The 27,033-nt window shown below is 39.0% G+C and overlaps 1 protein-coding gene across 7 annotated transcripts in view; it reads left to right on the top strand.

Annotated features, from left to right (window-relative positions):
- Window positions 1-26,301, top strand: part of MOCOS (molybdenum cofactor sulfurase) — a 274,042-nt gene extending 247,741 nt beyond the window's left edge. For all 7 annotated transcript variants that reach the window (XM_084509001.1, XM_084509002.1, XM_084508998.1 and 4 more), the window contains 6 exons: window positions 3,680-3,761; window positions 7,597-7,721; window positions 8,329-8,434; window positions 12,422-12,548; window positions 14,935-15,039; window positions 22,709-26,301. In XM_084509001.1, the coding sequence (XP_084365127.1) occupies window positions 3,680-3,761; window positions 7,597-7,721; window positions 8,329-8,434; window positions 12,422-12,548; window positions 14,935-15,039; window positions 22,709-22,855 (692 nt within the window). In that variant the 3' untranslated portion in view covers window positions 22,856-26,301. The remainder of the gene's footprint in view (window positions 1-3,679; window positions 3,762-7,596; window positions 7,722-8,328; window positions 8,435-12,421; window positions 12,549-14,934; window positions 15,040-22,708) is intronic.
- The last annotated feature ends 732 nt before the right edge of the window (window positions 26,302-27,033 follow it).

Genomic DNA, 27,033 nt, shown 5'->3' with positions numbered 1-27,033 from the left:
CCTGCACAGTCCCTGTGCAGGGTTTCCATTTATTTTCCTTTTTTTTCTTTTTTTTCTTTTTTTTTTTTTTTTCACTTATGTGACTCCACTGTGGTTGTAACCGTGCGTAGATGTTATTGTCCTTGTCTTCATTACATACTTCATTGCATAAATGAGGCAAAAGGTTACGAAGGTGTTGGTATGTGGAAAACACTCAGATCCCTAATTCTAATTTCTCTGTCATTTCCTTTCTTTCAGTCCCATTTCTCTGACCAAACAGAGCCACATTTTTACTATTTCCAGTCTGCTGGGGGGGCACCAGGGTGAGGGCATGGTGATGGGGACACTTCTGGCGGTGAGGAGTGGGTGATAGAGGTGGTGAAGAAAAAAAAAAGGGAGGCAGAAACTTCGAGATGCACCTTCACTGCACCTCTTGCTCTGCTGAATGTGAAAACCCATCTGCTTCCTGCTGACCAGGTGGCAGCTACAGCCAAGTTACCTGCCTTCTTTCTGCTCTGAGACTTAAACTACTCTGCTTTCCCTACCAGTTTCTCTGCTATCATCTGTGCTTTTGTCATTGTGAGAGCAAACTGTGGTGATGATCTCCATCTAAGGCGTGTTTTGCTATCTGGAGGTGTCTCTCCAACAGAGAGAGCCTAAGGCAACTGTGCTGCTGGATTAGGTTCCTCTGGTAAGTGCCCAAAGCCAACTCACCCTAGCTGAAGTATGTACCCTTATGAAGAACACCTTGCTGTTATTACTATTAGATTATGGCAAAGAATTTCTCTGTTCAGCTTCTAAAACATAATGAATCTGTCCCCCTCCAGGCATGCGCATTCCTCTCCCTCTAGAAATGTTCATTAGTGGAAAAATTTGTTTATAGCTATTTGATTTCAATATGGTTTAATATTCCCTGTTCTCTCTGTCCAACAAAATAAATGTGTTGGTGTGATTTAGTGCGACAGTAACTGCTTTAATACCTTTTTGCTGAATCCTGCCCGTGCTGAGACACTACATCAGGTGCTTTCTTCAGCCCCTGTGTGTAAGGTATCTCTGCAGCCTGTCTAACAACCAGCCTTGGATGGTTTGTCTGACAAACCTAGTGGCATGGTCCTGCTGTTGGGTAGCAAGGACAATCACACTGGGGCTCTAGACAAGGCCAAAACTTCTCAAAGGCTTAGGTAAGGTCTGGCATGCCTGCAAAATTAATTGGCCTGCACCAGACATTCACCTGGCTCGTGACAAAGGGGATAACTGACAGCAGAGGAAGAGGAAGGGCCTGTGTTTGTTTTGCCATTGGCTGTGCCTTACTTTGGTAGAGGGAAGGAGTTTTTAATTTTGAGAAACTGCATTTCTGGATTTTGACAATTATTTTCATAGGCTATGTAGTTAGCAGGCATTACCTTTTCTTTCTGACGTGAAGAATACACCAAATCCTGGCCAGCACAGGACCCACTTCAAGAAAACTGGTATCATTTTAAATAAACTCCCATGCAGAAAAATAACTTCTTTTATCTTGACAGCTTGCCTCCACTGAAGTAGTTAATAGTTAAACTCACAGGAGCTTAGAGAAAGAATCTTTATTTCAAAAAGATGTATTGCTTGAATGAGAATCAAGGAAAATCTTGTTGTCCTGCTCCATCAAATATGTGGGGACATAGATAGCACTGCACTAGTTCCTGAACCACACAAAAGTAAGCCAAATAGAATTTGCATGAGAATACATTTCTGTACAAGACTAATTTCTCTCTTTACATTTTAGCTAGCACTCAGCATTATTCTGGCAAGTTGTGACTTAGTTTGCCACTGCAGACTGAGAAATTTTAAGTGTTGTGAAGGCCCTTTAAAATATTGGAGTAGAAAGATGCTTGCAAAACTGAGCAACTAATTACACTTTATGGAGTTTATTCTGCCTTCAAATGGTCATGTGTTACTGCCAATAAAAATAATGGGAATTATGTGCATACACTAATGAAAGAATGTACATGAATAGTTTATATTTCAGTCTATTGAAATGACAGACCTCTAATTTTTCTCATTGACTGAAAATAGGAGCTATAAAGACAGGAATAATTTTATATATATATTAATACTGCGAGCACATCTGTGAATTTTATTATCAAGCAAATGACCATGGAGAATGCCAGCTCTTACATTTTAGTAACTGGCAACATTCTGCTTTATTTTTTTGCCTTAAGATAGAATAAAATTGTAATTAACAATGTTTAACTGACCTAAACATCACTGTAAAATGTATATTGTTCAATAAAAATGTGATACACTTGCTGGTGTATGAAAGCAGGGCTTTTTAAAGCCTCAAGACTATTTAAAGGAATTTTGTGCATATGCCTTGTTTAGAAATTATTTTTTACAAAAAAAAGTGACAGCTAAGGGCACATATAGTACAAAACTTTCAAAATTTGCTCTTCCAGAAGGAATGATGCTAATGTTCAAATGCTTCAAAGTACAAGAGCATTTGTTCTGGTCTGTAAGATGACAAAATTGGCTTCTTTTTTCAGGTTGTTGCAAGCACCTTCAATGCATTTATTACTTGTATGTTTTACTTTTGCTAAATTAACCCAACTTTTCCTCTGTTTTTGCTTCTGAAGTATACTAACATCACTGGCTAAATAAAGAATGGAAGCCTTTCTGTAGTGAAAACTTGCATGGACCAGAGCTGGTAGTGGGCTATTGCAACTCTGAATTACCTTTCATTCCTTTTCCAACAATAAAAAAATTATTTGATTTCACCATACCACAGAGCTAGTAGAGTTTAGTTCTTGTTTGTAGGACAAGCAAGAAGCAGGAAATAATGAAAGAAATAAATATGTGCTGATATAAAACTGGAGTAGGGGAGATCAGAGTCTTTGTTGGTTTATGTTGCAGTATAATGAAAGAGTTGTATTCATTGCAGCCACACAACCACACTTTGTTCATCATTTAAGATTATTGCTTTCAATTAACAAAAAGCAATACTGTCCAGCTTTTATTTTTCCTTCTAATAAACTACGGCAGCCTTTCCATCCCTTTGGCTCATTCTGTTCAAGATATGAAAATCATGGAAGAAACTAATAACACAGATCATTGTCAGCGATTCATCATCTGGTTTAAACTTAGAGATAGATACATGAAAACAAAATAGTTCCTCTATTTGTGGTTTCTACACATTTTATATTTACTTAAATTATTATAATTTTATGACACATTATATTTCTTTTCTTGAACAGTCTGTGTGAAATTTTTCTCTTCCATGCCCCCGTCTTTCTGTTCAGTCCATCCCACCACTCCAAAAGAAAAACACAACAGTAATTATCTCATCTCCCAGTTTTCTAGAAGGAGCACAACAGCAATAAACTCATCCTTTTAGCAGAAATCATGGTTGAGGCAGTAGTTTTGTGCCAGTTCCATTGCCTGAGATACATGGAGAATTAATTCACTCAAAGCTGAAATTGTACATGTATATTCCTCAATGTGGCTTGGTTACCAAGGTCATCTGCAGCCTTTGCTTTTTGCATTGTCATTTGGAGCCACCTGCAGGCAGAGAATATAATTCTAGCAAAAAGGAAGGGGATTTTTGTCACACAGTGTTTGGGTGGCTGCTGTGATTAAGAACAAGTGCAAAAAATAGGCATTTTAATCATAATTCTGTGATTCTGCATAAATGTTGATTTTTAACTTTGTTTGCTGTCTGACCATCTAGGCATGGACACAATATCTGTATCGCTAGAAGAAAATACTGGAAAAGAGGCTGTGATCTGCGAGAGTAAAGTCTGTTCGCACAGGTGAGTGAGAGCAGAGGGGAATCCGAGCTCCAAGTCGCCGCAGTGGCACTCAGGACATGATCAGATAGACACTCAGGAGCAAACTACTTTAAAAAGAAGAGAGGGAGGGTGGAAATCAATAAATGTTCAATGATTCAGGGGGCCAGGAAAAGAAAGATTTAGGTAGGTAATTTGGCGTGTGCAGCATGTCTGATAAAAAACAACAAAATAATGATAAAAATAAAAAAGGGGGGTGAGAGGGGGCACTACAAGAGCCTGTGATGACTTGACACTAACTAGAATAAGAGACATCTTTGTTTTACTTGCTCCAAGGCTGCAAAAAGGGAAAGGTGTCCCCAGTTGCTTCCAAATGCCAAGCAGCGGCTTCATCAAGACTCTAGAAATTCAGTTCATTCATTTGCTAGTAATGATGCTGTCAACTTTGCCCGTTTCACGCTGCACTGATTCACATTTGCTAGAACCCACTGAAGTTATAAACGGCTTTCTATATTTACAACCCTTTTTAATTTGTTTTGACCACCCATGTTGATCAGTGTCCCTTTAACAAGCTTGGGAAGATTGGAGGTGACTATGTGAAATAGCATTAACTCTAAATCAAAAGACACAGCACTTCAGTGAAATATAACATTATGAATAAATTAATTTCCTATGAGTGAACTTAAGTGTTTATCCATCATATTTTCTAAGTACTTCCCAGTCTTATTAATTTTTCTGAGTGGCAGTGTATCAAGTGCCTTCCTAAAGTACATTTGCATTATCTACTACATTTCTTTTCACCAGGTCCCTTGGTAAGTCCAACTAAAAGAGACAGATTTATTTATTCTTTTAACCAATTCTTTGTAATGCTTTACATTTGCTTCCCTGAGGGTAATATGAACAAACCAGCAGAACTCCTGGCCATTTTCCCCATGGAGCCATGGAGGAAATGATCTTCTCCTTCTTTTCTACTAGCTATTCAGATGATAAAGAGGATCTTTTCCTCAGAAGTCTATTTTCCTCAGGTAGTGGAATTCACCCAAGAGTCATTTGTTTCAACCATCTGTCCCACTTCCCTTAGTGTTGACTCATCCTTAGCCTCCCCATGGTTAGCCCATCTATTACAGGCCCTGCTCTGAAATAGCCTAGGTTCTCTTTCTCTCCATGTGTATATAATTTGTTGCCAAATTTGGGGCCAAGAAATGAGAAATAGGAACAAAACAGTGCTTTGCAGTAGCACAGACAGGAGGTGATTTGTGGTCCAGAGTCTCTTCTGCAAAGTGTCTGAGGTGAGCAGAGGGCCCAAAACCTTATAGGCTTTTATTCAAAAGGAAGTGCTACTGAAGGTATTCTGCACATATTAATTCTGCCTCCCATTTCACCAGTTCTGGTGGTGTAAGTGGTTACTCTGAATTTACGCTGAGGTAGCACATGACATAAAATCTACAGTCAGTCACGAGAGAGAGTTTAACTTGACAGCAGCCATAAAAGTTTAGCGAGGCCCCGTTTCCCTTGTGAGGCAGTTCAGCAATGGTAGTATTCATCTCAGCAGGGGCTGTCCATCAGCAGGTGCTGCTCACCTTGGTGAGACAAGGCTTTTTAGGATAACTTCTAACACTGGTCAGATGAAAGTAGAAGCTAGCATTAATATTATTGATATTATAGAAAGCCCTAAATGCTCAGGGTTGGTGCTCTGCTGAAATACGCAGGGACACAGCCTGCTCTTTGACAAGCCACAATATCAAAGGGTCAAGGGAACGACATTGGTGGTAGAATAAGACAAAGGAATAGCTAAAAGCAAGGTGAACTGAACCTGTTGTGGGTGAATGTATGTATTACATCCTTTGGGATCAATATTCAGACTTCAGCTGTCCTTTTTTCTTGTTCTGTAAATTACGTAGCTGGAGGGACCAGCTGTAAGGCACCGAAGCTAAATGGCATTAATAGTGAGATGAGTGGGGAACTCAAGGTGGACAGCAAGTAAAATCTGAGAGGACTATGTCCTCCTTTATAACTTGTCTGGCATGTGCCAAATAAAATGTAATATTGACAGATGTAGAGGAATACTTGACAGAAATAAATACAAACAGAAAATGAACAGAACTGAGCTACAGGAGAAGGACTTTGAAAAAGGCCTTGAAGAGACAATGGACCTTGCTCAGAAAATGATCTGACAATAAGGGATGGCAATTTGAAAACCTAGGAGTCCTGAAATACAGAAACACACAGTGATGTTTTATGAAATATTTCGAATGCTGTGCGTCTCCAACTCAGCCGCTGTGACTCAGAAGAGTAAACAAATAAAAAAGATGTCCAAATTTTCATCCTGACTTATACTGTATTAAGCCTTGGCAGGCAGCTAGAGGCAGTTGGCTCAGCAGAAAATTGAAATACCCCTAGCACCTCTGTTAGGTTGGGGAAAACTATATGGGAAATTTGTTTTACCTGTACTGTCACCATGAAGGATTCATGCTTTCTCATCAGCTGCCTTCTCCCTAACACAGTGACCACCACAGACACAAGAAGTGCTCACCTCAGACTATGAAATCTGATGTGGAGATAAATGTTTTGACTCCTGTTTCGTGCCACAGTGCCTGCATCTCATGGTACCAGTGTTTCATTTCAGCTCTAGGACATCACTGACTAGAAGCAGCTTGGTGGGCATCTGTCCAGTCTCAAAGTGGGGAGAGGGATCCCAAGCTGCACCACAATCAAAAGTTAGAACAGCAGCTGAAGACTTATCCCTGTGGAATAATAAAATCTATTGATTTCTCTTTTTCTGGCTTTCTACCTGTAAAATGCAATTGAATGTTTTGTAAAGCCAAGCCACTTCCTCTCTTAATCCTAGGGTTTAGCATCTTTTACCACGAGGAACTTTTTTCTTGTATCACAGAGCAGAGGGTCACCGTACAAAGCAGCTTCTTTGTAGGAGTAGCAGAGGTGAGCACAGGACTGTTGCTACCTCACTTTCCTTACTACAAGAATCCTGCTTAGATCATTGTGAGAATTTGCATTCCTCTTACCTGTTTATGCCATTTAAAAGTTAGATATCAGTCAAATTTCCTTTTGTAGTTAATGAAACAGACAACTAACTAAAACCAGAAGCCCAGGTTTTAGTATATTGAAGTTAAGTTTCATCCGGGTTGAGGATGCTAATGGCAAATAGGTCTGATCTATGTCCTTCCTGAAATGAGAGAAAGATGAAAATCCATCTAGTAGAGTTTAGATCCAGGTAAAAAATGGCAAATCTATTGCCAGCCTTGCATAACTCACTAGACAAGTTACTACTAATGGGAACCATCTTTAGGTAGAGAAAAACTACTGGTTGGGCTCTACTAGTGGAGACTTGTTTTAATGTGAAGTGTCTGTATTAACGTTAACATGAATGAACATCGTTGTATCTGATGGGATCATTAAAATTACATACAGTGTCGCACAGTGGGACAATCTTAAATTCAACTCAGATTAATCCTCTTTGTCTTAGTGAAAAGCACAAACCGGAAAGTAACTTTTTCATAATACTGCATTGTAATGTTATAATACAGACTACCACTTACTGTACTTCAGAGTCAGTGTCTTAAACACTAAAGCTACATAATCCTTTATTCCACAATAATTGTATAATACTAAATTAGATCTCATGAATATTAACTTCAAGACTAACAGAGTAAAGTTGAGGAAATTGGGAAATAAAATTACGCAGAACTTCACGTCTGTTTTATCACTCATCAGACAATACAGATTCAGTATTTTTTATATGCAAAGAAGCAGAAGAAACATCTTTGTAATTTGTCTTCAGTTTTGCAAATTAATGTTTTGGCAATCAAATTTTGTTAAGTCCTTTTTTTTCTCACGATAGGGTAAAAACGTATGACTGTGGAGAAAAAACTGCTGGCTGGTTCTCTATGTTTCTTGGTCGTCCATGTCGCTTGATAAGACAATGTCCAGACAAGAAAAACAGCATGCAACATAACAATACAAAAGGTTAGTTATCATTCCTAAAAAAAAAAAAAAAATGTGGTTCCTCAATTCGTAAATATGGAGTCACAATGAATTTAAAATTACCCTGATAAAGAGTGAAAGAGTCAAGCATTATTGACCTAGTAAGCTTCTAAGGGTTCATTTATACCCAAACTGTGCTTATGTGCTTTTTTACGTTTGGTGAAAATGTACAAATACCTCAGTCTTTTTGTTTTATTTTTATCATAATTACTACGATTTTGCCTGAAAATTCAATGATAATTTTGAAAAATGGTCATGAAAAATCTATAAACAAATAATTTATTTTTATACTAAATTTCATTACAAAAGCAATCAAATTAAAGAACATTGAAAATCCATAGTTATTGCTGTTGTAAATGATTTTACAAAACTGTTAAAATCTCAGCTCTATCCTGTTTTCTGAATGCATTATATAATGATGATTTACAGTTCTGAGGAAATTCTTGGAGTCTTCCCTTAGTGTCTAAGACCAATGAAAAAAAAAATTAATGAGAAAGAATAAGGTCAAGGGAAAGATGAGGTGAAATTACTAGTATAATCTTCCTGATTTTTAACAATCATTTTATAATGTTGAATTGATCTTTCTTAGGTCCAACCTGTGCTACAAGCATCTCACTCTCTCTTGTGAATGAAGCACAATACCTCCTGATAAATGTAGCAAGCATTCTGCAGCTGAAAGAACATATTTCTGCAAGGTAAGGTCCTTCTGCCTTCAACAGCCATCTTGGATTCCAGCGTCTTGCCAGAAGATGCCAATGTAATTGTTTATCTAGAAAATGAGACAGTCTTTCTGAAAACTTGGGTTAAATGCCTGAATATAACCTGCCTTCCAGTCATCTTTATGAGAACTTAAACAAAATTCTTGTCAATTGACTTGGTGGTAGGAGACTGTCAGGAATCAACCAATTTCTGTTTGTGGGAAGAACACAGATAATAAGTTTTCCTCGACAAAATCTATTAGATGAAAATTGAAGGTCTTCCTACTTACCGAAATATATTTTCCCCATGGAAGGGGTTCAGGTTAGAGCAAACACTCATAACAGAAATATTTTTAAACTATTTGCAGGACTGTGTTTATTTATTTATTTAATTATTTTATTTCGCATTATTAGTACCAAAGTGGGAGATACAGGCAACAAATGAAACATTTGATTGGCACAGAGTTCAAAGATAAGGAACCCAATACTAACTAAATTTTCATAAGCTGATCATGTTGTTCTTTCTTGAACTGAGAACTGGCCTACATTCCATAGAAAATCCTTCCACGGGGCCTCTATCATAGCTGTGCCCCCCACAACCCATATATTCTTTTCTGAGCTCATACTCCCCTTTTCTTGTCTCACCAAACTGTCCTGCCTCTGCTTGGAAACACCTTCTCTTCTTTAGGTCACCCACCAAATATGTTGCCCTGCAATGAAACTCCTGTTTAGAGTTATTCATATATACATATATATAGCTGTAGGAAGATGGGTATATAGCTTTGGGGTTTAAAACCACTGACTGCATTAAGCACTGCTACAGATCAACTTGCATTGCCTGAGGGTTTTCTTTCTTTAGGAAGAAGCAGTTGGGCAATTTCAGCATGTGACAGCAGTATCCTGGGAAAAATGCCTGGCAACAGTTTGAATCTTTCCATCTCTTTCTTTTTTGACTACCTTTTCTCAGTTATAATTAATGCCTTCTTTTGAGGCTTGACTGTCTGGTTTACATCTCCTTGGCCAAACAATGATTGCAGGCATCCCTTACTCACAGTGGGCATTTTCCATGGTGAGATCCAGCAAGAAGCCTGATAGATATGGGATTTGAGTAGAAAGAAAAAGTGAAGGAACCAGATGAAGCAGCAAGTGATGATGAAGGATGACAGGGAACTTTGAAATATACAACGTCAGATGATACACTGTTTTGCACTTAATATCTTCCAGTGTTCCCCCCAATACAACTCAGTGTGTAATTTCTTTTTTCTCAAATAAAACTCCAGATGTGACTGGAGTCGCCGTTATGCCTGAGAAGCATCTCACTTCCCACTCTGCAGCACAACTTGGAAAATTACTCCTTATTTTGCCATGCAGTGCTTTCTCCGAGTGCTGAGAAAATTAATTCAGCATCATACAACCATACAGGCATAGAATGGTTTGAGTTGGAAGGGACTGTAAGGTTCATGTGGTTCCAACCCCTCTGCCATGGGCAGGGACACCTCCCACCAGACCAGGTTGCCCAAAGCCCCATCCAGCCTGGCCTTGAACACCTCCAGGGATGGGGCATCCACAGCTTCTGTGGGCAACCTGTGCCAGTGCCCCACTCCCCCCAGAGTAAAGAATTTCTTCCTAATATCTAATCTAATATCTAATTTATTATATACTGCATCATTGTTCTGAACTGCTACTGAATCACAGTGTACAAACTTTCAAAATGTTGAACTATGCAATAAACATTGAAGAATCTGCACGTAGTGGTCTTTATTAAATGTCTTTCTTTTTTGGAAAGTATTAGTTATCTTCTTGGCATGTGCATTTAGTTTTATTTAATGGAAAACTGCTAAGATTTATAGGACCCTTTCAATCTTCAGTTGAGTCTTAATAGTTTCTCTTTCTTAGCATCTTCTGTAGTTAGTAGAATTAATCTTCCCCTTTACATTTGGGTCTTGAGAGGTGATCTAAAACAGTAACAGCAATTTAATTAAAAATTAGAACGTAACATACTGATAGAGAACTACATGCGTAATGAGACACTCATCTCTGCTGTTGCCATTATAGGCCACCCCCGTGAAAATCCCCGTGGCCTGGCCTCATGCCCAAATGTTCTCAATCAAATACTCCCCTGAAGGTGAAAATAATCATTTTCAGGTTTGCCTGCTAAATATATGGAATGCTTTCTGCATTGCAGGGCCCACTGCTGTGGAAAATCCTAAGTACTCAAGCTAGCTTTGGCAAATGACATTGATTTTCGCAACAGATCCTTGTTGAGATTTGCAGGATGAAGGTGCCTCTATCCAACTGATTGATGTTTTGAGGGAGGGGAAATAATGCGTATTTACTCTGATAAATGCTGCCAAGTAGTTACAAGCAGGGTTGGGGATAGGTGTGGGAGAGCGGAGTTATTTTGGAGGTGAGTAGGAGTGTGGGCACTGCAGACTTGGAGGAGCAGCAGCAAGGGCTGAAAGTAGAAACTAAAAGTAGTTTTTAGCAGCTGGTTCAGGGCATTTTGAGCCCAGATCCAAGGTTACTGGGGCTTTTGATGCTCCCATTAATACCAGCTTAGGTAGCTGATGCCCACATGTCACGAAATGCAAAGCTCCCTCTGCGCAGCGCCCAAACTCCTTTCAGCCAGGTCTCAGCACAGTACACAGCAAAGGCAGGAAGCAAAACAGTGGAACTGAATTTGTTCATCACTAACTGCTAGTTTCTTCCCTGCCACTTCTAGCATCAGCATAGTCTGCACTTTCCTTTGGCTCCTGTCTACTCCAATCGTGATAAGCATTGCCTCTGCCATGGATTGAGACATGCTTGTGGAATCTCTAGGGAAAACTTGGAGCCCTTCAGCTTCCCACCCCACTTTCAACCCCCAGGCTCCTGGGAGCCTTGTGAACAGTGAAAGCTTGTTGGAGCCAGGGTTGTGTGGTTTGCCTGAAAGTTGATTTATCCTTACGCACATTTGTCTGCTAAAGAAGATCATCCAGACTATTTAAAATAAAATCAAGCCTTTTCTTCACCTAACAGACCTATTCTGCCAAGACTGTTTGATGTGAACAGTTTTCCCTGTGCTTTGATTTTACATGTTTTTCCATATTTTAATTAAAACACAGATTTTAAACTTTTTGTCCTTTGGAAGTTGTTCACGTCCATCATAGCTAATGCAAAATGAATTGTTCTGCCCCACTTCAGAGAACCTCTCTTACGGTTTTTAGGGCTGTCCTTTTTTATGGTACAGGTAGGATTCTCCTTTAGAAGGACAGCAATGATGACATTGATGACAATTCAGAGGTGCAGTCAGTTTTCTGATATTTGTATGCAGTCTGCTCTTCTGTCTCCCTCATGTATGTTCTCAGCACTGACACACTACACCCTGGCAGTTCAAATGCTTGTAAAGAGGTGGAGATATCTCCACGCAGAGATTAATTTTTTTCAAAACACCTGTCATTTGGTGCAATCTGTTGCAACCTAAAGGCAAATAATAATATAAGGAATACATTTCTCTCATAAAATGCCTTACTGGCCTTTTTCACCTTCAGCATCTGTAATTTTTGTCCCTTTTGCTACTGCAGCATATGCAGAATATGCTTGTGCTTGCTTTCTTTTTAGAAGCATTTAACCAGTCAAATTTAAACCAGCTTAGTCAAAAGATCTTTTTATTTGTTACCATTAACCTTGCATATAACTAATAAGGATTTTTTCTCATATGCATTATTTATAATTGCCACTCCGCATGCTTTCCTGCCTACTTTACAGTTCCAGGTTACAGCCCTGAAGAAGCCACCTAGATGATTACAAATTCTAGTCAAATACCTTGTGTCTTTTTTATAGCCTTTGTAATAAAAATTGGTCCAAATTATTATGGAGATTCATCTGTTTGATGAATCCTATTAGCCGCTAGCTTCTTACAGCACAAAAAACTAGTGCAGAACTAGTGCAGAACTCGTTAATAAAGCCTATTCTTTCTTTTCTGTTGTGAACTCTGTGGTACAGATTGGAAGAGCCATTGGAAATAGAGGAATTAATCCGGCGTTTCCGTGCCAACATTGTCATCAGTGCACCAGAGTCCTTTGAAGAAGAAGAATGGGCTGAGATTTCAATAGGTGCTCTGCGATTCCAGGTATGAACTTATCTCCCTCGTCCTAGTCCTATGGGATCTTGTCCTCTAGCACAAAGCATTTTGAACTTGGAGACAGAGCAATTTTTGTAAGGCTTTGACTGGAATATGGGTGGCACAGTGTGTGCAGATGCAATTTATGAAGTGTGTAACCTGTGACAAACATGCTGCAATATAAGTGAGAGGTTTTGACATATTTCTCCACCTTTTTTTTTATTTCATAATTCATAAAATTCCCCACCTCCATCCAACTGAGGTGAAAAATAATCACTGTTTTGAGGCTGAGTTTGCAGCAAATATTGAGCCTGCTTATAACAAGAGAATATGAGCAGCTTTTAAGTGTGATAGTCCAAATGCAGTCTCAGATTGCTGCACATTAAGAAAATGATTGCCAAAAGCCTGGACATGAATACCAGTGAATGATCACTGTCTATTGCTCTCTGGTGTATGCATCCTAATCTCCATTCAGGACATGTTTCTTAGTCTAGCCTTAGGTAGGGCTGTTTCATATGTTATTCTTCATGTCATATCTAACAACATAATGTGCTTTGTACTGTAAGGAAAATGGTATCAAGTCAGACTTTGTCGGCAAAGAAATTCTTTTTAGAAGAAGTTCAACAAAAGTTCCATGAAGAAGCAACACATGAAACCAAGGGAAAAGATGAATATATGCATTACGTGTTGTATTGGATTTGCCTGGTCCTTAGCTATGAAATGTCTATTTGTAAATGCATTGCCTAGGATGTGAAAGGAGTTTATTCATCATTTGCTTAGGGATGACAGTGAAAGGGGTGAATAAGAGAAGTGTTAATGTCAGATCTAGAAGCCATGATAGAAATCACTCCTAATTGTTTCTGGTCAGCATATCCTAAGAAATGGAAAGGCCGTGTTTTCAGTAAGGGTAGAAATTATGACCTGTCCGCTCTCTTCTTATGCATACTTTGATCAGCAAGCTGAAATGTGAGTTAAAGAAAATTGAGGAAAAATTCGGCAGGTAGGAGATAAGGAATACAGAAGACAAAACCCTTGATGTATATTTTGTTGGAGTCCAGAGTTGCAGTAGGGAACTGAGTTGCAGCTCAGGATCCAGTTGTGGAATATACTGTAAAACTACAGTATATTCAGGATAAAACTGCTTTCCTGTTTCTGGCATTGAAATACCTTAGGAATGCAAGCCAAAAATAGAAAGGCTTATGCAACTTGCATTCTCTTTTCCAGTCTCTGCTACCCAGATATTGATGTAGTAACAGTAGAAATTATGTTAATGGTGCTTGATGCCAGGAAAACAATAGAAAATGCTATTGAACAAAGAAAAGTAGGGGAAGATATTTCCTTCTTTTGTCTTGTTTTCCTTTTAATAAAATATTAAAGCAGTGGAAAATCATCTTCTGAAAAAGCTGAGCCAAATATATGGTTTTGATGGTTACAGTGAAGAGTTGTACAAACAGTTCTAGACGTACCTCAAAGAAATAAAATAGCACTTCAGAACAGCGTATAGAAATATTTGCAGTGTAAGGTTTAATTATTTGACCTATTTGAAATTATGACAAACTTTGCAACAGTAGAAAGTTTATATTAAGACATTTTAAAGAAGAGTTGTTTTGTAAAATGTAGAGCTTTGCTAAAGGTGGGGATGCTATAGCAAGCAAAACTGGAATTTGTCTTTTTTCTTCATCTTAATGCTTTAATGCTTTAAAAGGTAAGAAAAAAATGTGGTCGTTTTTTTTTTTTTCTTTTTTCCCCCTTTTAACCGACCCTATTTTAAACAAGAATTAACTTTAAGAACCATGCTTTGTATTATATATGATGTTAAACTACAGGATCTCATTATTCCTGCTGCTTATATACATTTGTGGAAATTCACATTTTGCATTCTGATTATCTACAAGTGCAATGCCTATAAGAAAGAACGTGGGATACTGTGTATTTCAATTGCACAGAAAAACTGTTAACCAAGGCCTGTTAGTTTAGATCCAAGAGAGTCTTCCTTTGTTTAAATCCTGAGGCCTTGGCTTAATTTTGTCTTCAGTTCTCCTTTGAGCAAGTAGCCCTGCCAGCCCACAAAGTGAAGCCATCAGGAAATATAAATATGTAAATACTTGGTATTTCTCATATTCTGTTTCTGGGAAAGTTTTATTTAAAAAAAAAAAAACAAAAACAAAAACAAACAAAACTAAAAATGTAGTGATAGTTTTGCAAGTGGACCCTTGGAAAATGTTCCTATGTTAGGGGAACAGGACTGACCTCTTACGTAATTAAAGCATTAAAGAACATAAGAAACATATGGAAAACATATTTTTTTATGATATTATGCTAGTCAGAAGCTTGTACTGTTCCATGTTGTACTGTTCTGACATATAGCAGTGACCTTCTTTAACTGAAATTTCAGGTTGTGGGTCCGTGTAGCAGGTGTCAAATAATCTGCATTGATCAACAGTCTGGGGAGCGAAATAAAGAAGTTCTGCAGTCTCTGTCTGCTGCAAGAGGTAGAAAGGTCAGTAAGTTACTCAAAAATAGCTGTGCAGAAAGATGTAGCGCATTGCATGCATAGAGAAATACCTGCTGAGAGAATATTTACAATTACATTTTTATGCTAATCATTACCATTTGTTTTTTCAGTCAAAAGAGGATGCACTTACAACCCAGATACAATATCTTTTATTTCCATAAAATGTTCAACACATTTTAAATTCAGCAATTGGCTATTAATATGAATTATTTTTTATTGTTCTTGCTATTGTTCAGTATGTACCACTTTACAATGTGTTTATTTTGGTCTTGGCAAACATGAACCAATGTGCTGATATCATTCAGGAAGAGAAATGTGCAGAAAAATCACCAAGTGTTTGTGATGACACAATTAGCTCCTAAGACTCAACCTTACTCTTGTTGAGGGAAACTACTTAGCAGGAAATGCAGAGCAGACATGAATATAGACAAAGTTGAGAGTAATTGATTAGGAAAGAGACTGGGGAATAGGTTTGAAACACAAGGCATTGCTTTGGAGTCTTTCTGCCTGCTCAGGTTGCATTACTTCTTGGAACTGAGAGTACTCAGACAATGGCTAGACAGTTTGGCATCCCAAAAGCTTCACAAATCCCCTCCGAAGTATTTATTTAGCTGAAAATCCTTACTCTGAATTCACTCTTTACTGTTAAGCTTCTCTTGTAAAAATTCATCGGCCACTCTGGGCTCAGAAGCCTCGCCAATAACAGCCAAACACCAGAGAGTGGGCACAGCACGGAGGCAAAGCAATAACAAACAGGTTGCAAATTGTTCACCCAAACAATGCACAAACAAGTTACAAATAATGCCCTCTTTGTTACAAAAAAAAAAAAAAAAAAAATCAATTTGTCTCAGTGACTCATTAGGCAAACAAAGAGCTCCATTTCCAATGAGTGTTATCCTGGGGGAATAGCCCCGCTGGGTGGCTCCAAGAGGGAGCCAGCTGCCTGGTGCAGGGAGGGAGGCGAGCAGGCAGGGGCTGGCTGCCCAGACACAGCTTCCTGCTGACCTGAGATGACTTGGGGTTGCACAGCAGGCTCTGGCATCCAGATTTTTGCAGTACCTGTGCAGTTGTGAGAGGAGTCGTGGTGGGTAGCCCAGGGACAAGAGCCTTCTCCATGTAACGGTGAGCCACAACTGGGACATCTGGGGCACTGCCGAGCATTTTCTGGGTAGGGATGCTGCCCTGCTTCCATGTGGGGCAGAGAGGGCTCTCTCTCTACCCACGTGCATTTTGCTGGATTGTGACTTAAAGCCTCTGCAGAGGAACAGCAATCTGTATTTGGGGACCTTCTCAGGTGGCAAGGACAACTTCCCAGGAACACAGCTTCTCAGGAGAGGCAAAGCATCTCCTGCACGCTTCCCACAGAGAAAGAAAAAAAAAAAATCTCTTTGGTTTTGATTAACCCTGGCAATGCAAAGGCTTTCTTGATATGAACACTCGTAGGACCATGTGACTCATTCCTACAGAATTAAGGCAGAGAGAGCCATCCAGCCTCTCGAGAACCTGGCATCAGATAAAAGGAGCAGGGCAAGGCAAGGCACTGCAGAGCACAGTGCTGCTATTCACAGCAGGGGAGTGCTCTGCCTCCCTCAGCTGTGCAAAGATACTCATGCTGCAGAGAACAGGGCCTTCAGCTCTTTTATTTTTCCCATCCTTCAGCCAAAGATTACTCTCAGTGTTGCTGGCAGAAGGAGCCTTTTGAGCATGCCCTGCTCTGCATAAGGCCAAGTCTTCTGGTAAGCTCAACAGCCGAAAGAGATAATTTGAACTGATAGCTTGCCTGAGTTGGTCTGTAAAGACCTCGCAGCCCGTTCCTCCTGCAAGTCATCTGTGGGGTGATGGTCACCAGCTGCTTATCAGTGAGTAGCACCTGAGGATTTTGGCGTCTTCAGTGTGCTGAGCGGTCCTGGCAGAGGACACTCATCCAAACCTTCCATAGCAAGGAGGGGGAAGCAACACTGAGTTCATGTGGCTGTGCTAAATTGCAGAGCTAATCCTTTGGTGACTCATGTCTGTAGCATGTGCTTTTCTGTTGAGGAGTCATCTAATAGACATCACTTTATTATTTTTATCGAATACAGATTCAGTGAAGGAATCTAGCTGTGTTTGTTCCCAGCTGTCAGTAACACAATTTGAAGTACAACAAATGCAGCAAATATGATTTAAGCTAATTTCCCAGTACAGGGGGAGCTGATATTTTTGAAAGGCCATTGTTGTTGCTCAATTTGCAAAACGTTAAAAACAACGCACGTGTGAATGGCCAGCAAATCCTGCATGCCAGATGTCAATATACAACGTTTTGTTTTATTTTTTTCCAAGAATACCAACCCAGAAAAATATATTGTACTCTGTCAAGTTGGTAGCCCTAACTAAAGCACTGCCAATGAACTTCAATAATGATCTAAATAAAGTAAGGCTTGTAAGAGGTGGTTCAATATTTATTTCTGAAATCATGTTTTTCTCCATTCCTCCGAGACTCTGAGAATCTGGTGCTCCAAGCTGAAAGACTGAGGCTTTGAATACATGGATTACTACTGAAAGCCAGAACCAGCTACTGTAATTAGCCACACAAGCAATTTGCATGTTTCCCTATAAATGTACGGAAGGGTAATGAAGCCCAGCCAGCTACTTTTTATGAAACCTTTTTTTCACATTGTTTGAAATAAAATGCAAACATCTCTACAAAGCGAACTTCAGGTCTACTGCCACAAGTTCTGAAAAAGTACTCATTATGAATTCCTTCTGTAATTTTTGACTGAAAAGGAAAAAATGAGCTCTCCTTCTGTGACAGAGCTCTCTGTGGCTGCAGAAGGCTACGAAAGACTAGATAACTACATTAAGCAAATAGCATAAAAATAGCCACATGCTGTTCCCCATGCGTCACCACCTGATGCAAAAGGCACACGGACAGGAAGGAGGGAACACTGAATTCTTGCCCATCTTCTGGGCTTTGCAGATGCAGTTTAACGCTAACAATAGCGGAAGCCCTGTGGTGGATTTGCAGCAGTGCTATGAGCTGGGACTTGCTGTCAAGGTAGCAAGGGGAATTGCATTAGCAGCCTGCCCCAGCAGCCTGTATGCATGGAATGTATGGATAGCGGTACATCAAGGGAAATCCATTGTGTTTGCACATGCCTTTCTGCACTGAAAAGGTTTGTGTTTTTTTCCTGTGGGCTGTTGATCCTCTTTTATGTCTCTCATTGTGCCTGGGAGAGCTCCCTTTCCTGCGGAATTAGACGCCACGCCTTTGGACTGCTTACTGAAAGCAGGGATAGCAAATGACTTCTCTTATCTGATGCATCATTATCATCATTTTCATAGTAATGCAGGGCTTTACACTGTGCACTGCTTTTCATCCAAAGATCTGGAACACTTGCAAACAGTGACTGGTGTAATTAACAGACCTCTGAAATAATACGCTTCTTTTCTTGTTCGCGTGCAAAGTGGGAAATACATTTCTTTAAGGTAGAGAGCAAAGGAAAATCAGTTCTTAATAAAACACTCTGCTGTCCAGTCATTTTCAACAAAACAAAATGTTTGAGGCTTTTTGACATCAAGTTAAAACTTTTCTTTCTTTCCAATATGAGAAATTAACATATTAAAAGCAAGTGCTTCCACAACCCTATTTTCAGAGAATCACAGAAGTATTAAGGTTGGAAAAGACCTCCAAGATCATCTGGTCCAATCATCCCCCTACCACCACTGTCACCCACTAAACCATGTCCCCAAGCATCACATCCAGCCTTTCCTTAAACACCCCCAGGGACGGTGACTCCACCACCTCCCTGGGCAACCTGTTCCAATGCCTGACTGCTCTTTCTGAGAAGAAATGTCTCCAAATTTCCAACCTGAACCTCCCCTGGCGCAACTTGAGGCCATTCCCTCTAGTCCTATCACTAGTTATCTGTGAGAAGAGGCCGACCCCCAGCTCCCCACAATCTCCCTTCAAATAGTTAAAGAGAGCTTAACTGACTTATTTTGTAAGCCTTTACTGATAAGTTTTGGTGCAATCAGAACTAATAAAACATCCTTGCATTAAAAAGAAATAAAATCACTCAGCTTTAATAATTGCATCTTCCAAACCTTCACATGGGAGGGAGGTTATGTTATAAAAATAAAGAGAGCAGGTGAATTTATCTGTTGATAGAAAGCAGCTGTGCTACATCCAGGGGCACAATCTAGAGCTCCTCTACCCAAAGCTAAGTGATAGCATGCAGTGTCGTTTGTGTGCTTGTTACACGTTCTTGCAGAGCATTTTCCCTACCAAGTGCAAGTTTGAATTAACCAACTATTTAGGAGCAGTATCTTAAAGGCCTCTCATCTTAAAGGCCTTTGTCACATGTAGCACCTCCCATTTCTGTCTAACAAAAGGAGATAGGGTACCCAGGATGTTCCTCTGCCAGTAAACATCCAAGTGCATATTGCTGTTGGTCCAGTAAAAGTATTTGAAACAACATGCAGGAATGACAGCATTTTATAGCTCCTTCTTTCAGTGAGTGTGATGACTATCGTGTGATTCACTGTTGGCAAGAGTAGGTACATTTCATCCATTTATCCCAGCAGTGAATGTTGTAGTTTTACTGATCAAGAAGCTTTACGTGAAGTTTGAGAGTGATAGGAAGAGTCCCTGCTGCCACCTGTGTCACAGTCCAGCCCTTTGCTCTGCTCTGGGTGTGCTCTGGAGAGTTTATATGCCAAATAAAATGCCCTTGAAGTTGGGAAAGGGTAGCAACAGCAGAAGGAGATTATGCAGTTCATTGTAATGACTCTGCAGGCTGTAATCTCTGTGTCTGAAAGCCTCATTTTTCAACACTGAAATGTGAGAAGGGACAATTTTCCACATTTTGTCATTCTCTTGAAACAGAGTCAGAATGACAGGATGCGCAGCTTCTGTGGTTGTTTGGGGGTATTTTTGCTGAGTCAATATTTGTAATTACCAGAAAAGCAAGGAAATTTACTTAAAAGATACTCAATCCATTTCTGGTAATCACAAGCAAAATTCTGGTCATTCAGAAGACCAAGATGTCAGCAATGAAAGTGATTTTACAGGAAAACACTCATCCAAGCAGGCATTAATACTGAAATATGTATACCATCAGTATAATATCACCTTGAAAACTCCTTAGTCATCATCCAAGCTCAGAACTCAAAGAAATACTGAGACCTAGATGCCCAGTCAGAGTAGAGAAATAATTGCAATATTTTAATGCATTAAAATAGTATTTAAGAACTCCTGCAAATAAGATACACTCACACACACCTTTTCTTAAATAATCATGGAGGGTTTAAAGTGCTTTAAGAAAAAAAAAAATGTGGCTGAATGATTCTGAATGATTCAGAGCAATAGAAATAAGGTAAATTAAATTATCCATACTGAACAATCTGCCTAGATTTATGTTAGTCTTTTTAAGGTAAGTCAAGTTGTCAATACAGTGAATATACGTTAAAAATTTTCATGTATCAAATTAGTTGACTAACACAGATGAGTTATAAAATTCCTTCCTGTGTGAAGTATGGGGTAGCGTGGACTAATATTCATTTTATAATACTTGTTTTATGATTGCCTGATTTTTTTAAACAATTAAATTATGGCAACTGTCATTTTTACATTAGGGTGCAGGAATTAAATGCAGGATATTAACTTCAAGGCTGAAAAAGACATTATTTATGCCAGTGGAGAAACCACCACGTGTCAACAAATAAGAGAAAAACAAGAACAGGGTATTAATATTATGTACTCTCATATTTTAAATGAAGCAGTTACTGACTTACCATTTTGCCATTATGGTTTATCCAGCGCAGTCACTGTGCTAGTGGATTGGGAGCCTGCTGCACTGAGGTCACTCCACAGCATTTCATACTTACTCACCAGAAGAATCTACCCTACTACATCCACTGGTGTTGGCACCATTGTGAGCACTAGTACCCAAAAAGTATCATTAGTAGGACAGGCCTGATCAGGTCCATTTAGGTGGAATGCCTGTGAGATGAAGAAATAACAGAAATAACCAAAAAGATTTACTTTTAACTATTTTTTTTTACTATTTAATAATCTAATTTTTACTATTTAATTACAAATGAAACAGAAAGACCCCAGTTCAGAGCCATACTGGGGCAATATTTGGATAGATCTCTGCTTCATAGCATTGCAGTTGCTTGAGAGTAGGTCTCAGCCTTAAATCTCACTAATTCTTCGAAGACTAAAAGCTGTTTCATGTTACCTCATTACTGTATTTTTATGTAATTATATAGTGCAGGAATTTGAGTAAACATCCTGCATTTTAAGTCTATCAAACATGCTCCCTTAAATTCAACCAACACATTTGGTTACTTTTAATTTATTGCAATTCCTTTAGTATATTTTTCTAAACCTGCTGTAAATGTAATTCCCTCTGTTTCAGGATCATTGATCTGAACAATAGCAAAAAATGTCATCAGGAAATGGAGAAGGAGTGCAGAGTTTTATTTAAAAAATGTGTTTGTTCAGACATACTAAATGAATTAACATTTGCTTATTTATTTATATTACGCTTTCAAATGACTGTTCATTTGTAGCCTATGAAAATCAAATACTTTTTATTGAAACCTGTAAAAAATTGACAAGAAAACTAATGTTGGCTTTCCAAGTCCTTCGGTTTGAAGAGCAAAGGCATTCTGAAGTATAAAATTCAATTATCAATTTAACATGGTCTTCAGTGTTTCTTTCTTTCTTTCTTAAGTATTTTTTTAAGCTGTTTTCTGATTGCTTGGAAAATATTATCCTAAGGTTGCAAATCTGTTTCTTGCTGCACGTTTCTATGTTCTCCACAGGTGGAAAATAAAATCACAGAAGCACGCCAGTGTTTAATGTGACATTTCCACATCACACCCAGCTGTTCGTAGCTGTAACTGTAATGTCTAATGTCCTTAAAATTAATACCATACATTGGAGTGCAGACACTCAGACCAGATTTTCAGTGCCTCTGAGCATTTATATAGTAGGTGAAGTGGTTATCCTCCTTCTTGTTTCTTTATTATCCAGTAATACAAGGACATATCGAAGTATTTGTAATATTTACATAGGGTGGCTTCACCAGTAATGACAGATAACAAGCGTTAATTATAATAAAACAAACTTTCTGAATATTTTCTGTAAAATACATTAAGATATTAATAAAACATATGAAGGGAAATTCACCAAGGCTAGACAGAACAAATTTCTGTTAAGAAAGCAAATAATTCATGGTAGAAGACACAAGACTTTTCCTCACTGTTTGAACATACATGCATGCTGGTGCTGCCTAGCCTTTATTTGTGGAAATGTATTAACCGTATTTGTCAAGAAGCCAGAAGAGTCATTAAATGACAAGACTGTGAGCGAGTGTAAATTACATATATGATACTGTGGAACTCATGATGAAATACTCTGTTATTTATCCACTTACTTAAGGTATTCTTCTTAAATAGCATGGGGTTAGCTCTTGTTTACCAGTCTATTATAGTTAATTAGTTAAAATGTTCTTAATTACATTGAGATCACACATACATCCTTATTCTTAAAGCAATATTGTTTTTCTAAGCCTATCTGGGTTGTGAGATCCTCCATAGATCTGATTACTTTACCATGAGTAGCATCTCAATTAATATTTTGTTTTGTGTTTTTTTTTTTTTTCAGACAAACTTTGGCGTATACCTGATGAACCAGCCTTTGTGCCCGTCCTTTCCAGATACGATATCTGTTGGGTCTCAAGTACTTCCAGTGTTGAAGGAGAATACAGAAATTCAAGGCCCAACATCCAGTGAAGAAAAATGTTCAGGATAAAAGATGAGACTTACATGCAACTCTAGGAAGAAGTCAGTAGTCAGTTATTCAAAAAGAAAAAAAATCTTCCGCTCATTTGCTTCAGCTTTGAGTTTTTTAATTTTCTGTTTGCAGTAAACGTTATCAGATGGCAGTACCCTTGATAATTACACCTCACCTACATGTTTTTGCTTGCGATTAAGTTACAGCAACCATAACTCTTATTTTGTTCAATTGCTTCAGGATGCAACAGGTTTGATCAAGTTTTACTAGTGGATGACTCCCAAAACAAGCCCAGCGTTGTTGTCAGAAACCCACATCTCAATGAAGGAAAGTAAACATAACAATGAACTACTTCCTTATGCTGCTTTGTTAAAACCACATTTGGAAGAGAGGATGTAGGACGTGCTTTAGAAACAACGTAGGTGGGAAGGGGATAGTGGAAGAGTGGCAGTCCTTTCAGCTTTTCAAAAGTGAAGCTGCAGGTGACGTACAGACAGTCTGAAGCACAGAATAGTGCGTTGGCATTGGAAAATATGTGTCATCATTTTGGGAAAAGGTGTCTGAGGATGCCAAAAAGACGCAAAGATCAATGAAGACTCAGTATGCCTTTACAAAAAGATGTTCCTATGAAGCAATTTCATCCATTTGTTCTCGACATCTTTTTCTCATTTCCACTTGCCACTTTTCTATCTGATCCGTTTTATGTGATGACTTCCCACACATGTGTTTCTGTACGTATATGAGACTGTTGACATATTATTTCTAATTAGAGATTTCTCAACTAATCCAGTCATTATTTCTATACAAACTTTGCTTATGCTCAGCAATCTCAAATGGCCAAGATGTTGAAACATCCACTTGAGGGAATTCTTGAAAGTCTGAATGCTCCTCCATCCTGAAAAGGTCAAAGCATTCTTTTTTCTTATTCATTGTGGTAGTTCCTAAGCATTTGATAATGTCCTTCTTGGAAGGCTTTTAAGTTCTTGACTGCCCTAAATGACTCATGCTTACTGATCGTCTGAAACCTAGGACTTAACTGATATGTGAATTCTTGCAAAAATAAGTAAATAAATAAATCCACACAATGAGAGAGAGAGAGAGAGAGAGGGAGGGAGGGAGAGAGAGAGAGAGGAAGAAAGAAAAAGAAGCCTTGAGAAGGCAATATAGAACAAGATTGAACGTACTGTGGCCAGGTGTTTTATGACTGCCAGCATGTGTTCAACCAGCCACAGAGCAATTTCATACTTCCAGGAAGTCCTCCTGGAAAAGGAAATTCTCCTAGATTGGCTGCTTTATTGCCGATTGGGAAGGGAAATTTTGACCCCATTAAAAGCACTGTCTGAACTCTCATCCAGCATGATTTAGGCCTTCCTTGGAGTAGTTTTGGCTCAAACTGTGTGAAAGTGCTTCTGGCTGAATCAATGCTTGAGTCGTTTGAGCATAGCCCTCGAGGGGAGCAGGCAGCTTTGTGAAAGAATTGGTCAAACAGACCTTCTGAAAAGGGAGTGATTACCCCAGAGCAGCATACAGTGGGAAAAGGGAAGTGTATCACCCGGTGTGTGAATCAGAATTCAGCAGATAGGTAGTCTTTTCTTTCCTTTCTCTTTTTTTGTTCTTTTGAAGAACTGGTTTTACTCACTTCAGCTGGAACAGACTGTTATTAGTCTCTCAGCAGAGCTTTGTAATGGAAATAAGGAGAGACACTATCTGTTTCTTACAACCTGCCATAAAATACGTGGATAGGGAGAGGTGTTTTATATGTATGTAAACTGAGGATCAAGTTTTTGAGGATTTTGTGAGTTGTATCTTCCACTTCAGACCACAAGCAATGCTCCTTGATGTCTGCTTTGAAAGCCAGCGGTTTTATCTAATAGTCAATTATCTGATGTTGTAATGAGCAGGCTTTTTGGAAGCTTGAAAAGCAGTTTCCTGGTTTCTACATCTCTTTTGCTGTTTCACTCTTTGCCTTTCTGTTATGCAGAACATTGCTTTGTTGGATAGAAAGCCAGCACAGTGCTGGCAAATTTAATATGAAGAGACCTGCTGTATGCTGACCTTCAGGTGATCTCTGGCACTTTACTCTGTCCTCTTCACCTCACCAGTATGTCATTTGTTTAAAATGGCACAGAAGTTAGAAGAGGAAATTGAAAGCAAACCTCAGCAAGCTCTGTTTTGCTTGTTATTGGATTTACTGGCAAATAAGTCACTTTGATACACAGTGGCTTGACAAATACTGTTTGTAAATAGCCTTAATGCAATGTATGATAACTAAGGATGAGAGGATTTGAACTTTAAAAATGTCATGCTTGGTCATTCTGGCCTATTATTTACAGGCAATTACACTTTCTCTCTCCTGTGGCCTAGTAATATTGCATCAAGAACAATTTTGTCATTTTACAGGGGGAAAAAAACAGTTTCTCTGATGTACGAACACTCTCATTAGTATATTCTGTGCATTTCCCACAAGGAACATCTTTGCACTGTAGTGATAGGAAATGTCACAATGCTTCAGATTGATGGAAGAGACACAAGGTTTCTTTCATCTCAACAAAGAATAATATTTCCCTTATAGTAAGTGGAGTGTCACCACCAGTATTGAGATGTCTTCCCATCAATGAAGACAGATTCTTCTCAATGCCAATACTTTGTGGAAAATCTTGAAGTAGGTGGATTCATGCTTAAAGATCATGCACTGTAAGTTTTGTAGAAAGAACATCCTTCCCATAATGTGATAAAAAATTCAAAGAATTGAGAAACTGAGCATAATACAAACTGAGGTATGGCATGAGCGAAAAGGACATAAAAACTTCAAAACAGCATGTATATTACATACAAAGATTAAGGGGTCACTTTTCAATGTTCTGAGTATATAGAAAAAATACAATTTCATATGAATGCAGACTCTTTCATCTAAGTACTCTCATTGCAGCAAAATTAAATCTTTGGACTAATTACAGATATATATTTACTTTCTATGGATAAAAAATGTATTTAATACAGCATTTCCAGAGTGCTGTGTGTAGAAAGTCCTCTACATATTTGAAAACTAAGTCTATATTTCCTTAAGATAAATTATTCAGACACATTCCATTTTCTGTGAGACTTAACTCCTTCTCAAATCTCAAGGCAAAAATTATGATTATTACAAGCTCCAGTAATAGCCAAGAGGCTAGAATCACAGAACATAAATCCGCATTTTTAGGAGAAGCCTCTGAACTGTGTTCACTGATATGACTAAGATAATTCAGACACATTGTGTTTATACATTTTCAGTGGCATCTTTCAAAATGTGGTCAAAAATTTTGGCCATTTTTCTGTCCAAATCATGTACAAATCAAAAGAAAAGACTGCGTAATAACTTGATTGTTGTTCATAAGTTATGGAAATTATGCTATGCATTTCATCTTCAGTCTCTTTTTTAACTTTCTTGGAAATGAGGTCAATAAAATACATATTGGGCTCGACATGCCTAGTGGTGGTGTTTGCATTCTTGAATCTTCGAGCTCGGGAGATGCTAAGTTCTGCTTCGAGGCATTGCTGGGCTCACTGGGCGAGCCTGTGGCTGACTGGCGGGATGTCTCATCGCTGCTGGGATTCACAGGTGAGGTGTTCCTGCAGCTACTACGCTGACAGCCACTGCCGAGTCAGCATGCCAATCAGTTGCATACTTGGTTCAGGCCCTGCACATAATGCAGTAATAATCACTGGTTTCCTGTAAAATCTTTCCAGGGACACTCCCGCTGGAGCCACCTCTGATATCCAGAGGTTAGAGGTTGGAGCCCTCACCAAAGGTGTTAGGGAAGAGTGCATCCAGTTCCCTCTCCTTTGCCTGGAGGCATCCAACACCATCTTTCCTTCCCTCTGCATAAAACACGGGCAGTAGGCAAGACTGGGGACTGAACAGGGCTGGGCGTGTGTGGGAATCGCAGGGAAGGCCTGTCACTCCCTTCTCACCGGGTTTACACGGAAATGATCCATGATTCACTGAGCCAGAGAGAGAGGGACAGGGACACAATGAGACAGGACCCGAGCGTGACTCTGAGCTACCCATTCACGCTCTTTCAGACTCACTGAGGATGGGAGGGGAAGAATGACTGTAACCCAGCGGGTAGGTGGCTCCAATGGAGTTGAAAGATGTGTGTATGTCCCCGTCCCTGTGATTACACAGCTGTCATGAGGCAGCCGCTCAGACAAAA

The sequence above is a fragment of the Aythya ferina genome (assembly GCF_964211825.1).
Source record: "Aythya ferina genome assembly, chromosome: 2".
NCBI classification, from domain to species: domain Eukaryota; kingdom Metazoa; phylum Chordata; class Aves; order Anseriformes; family Anatidae; genus Aythya; species Aythya ferina.
This window is presented reverse-complemented; position numbering and strand designations above follow the sequence as displayed.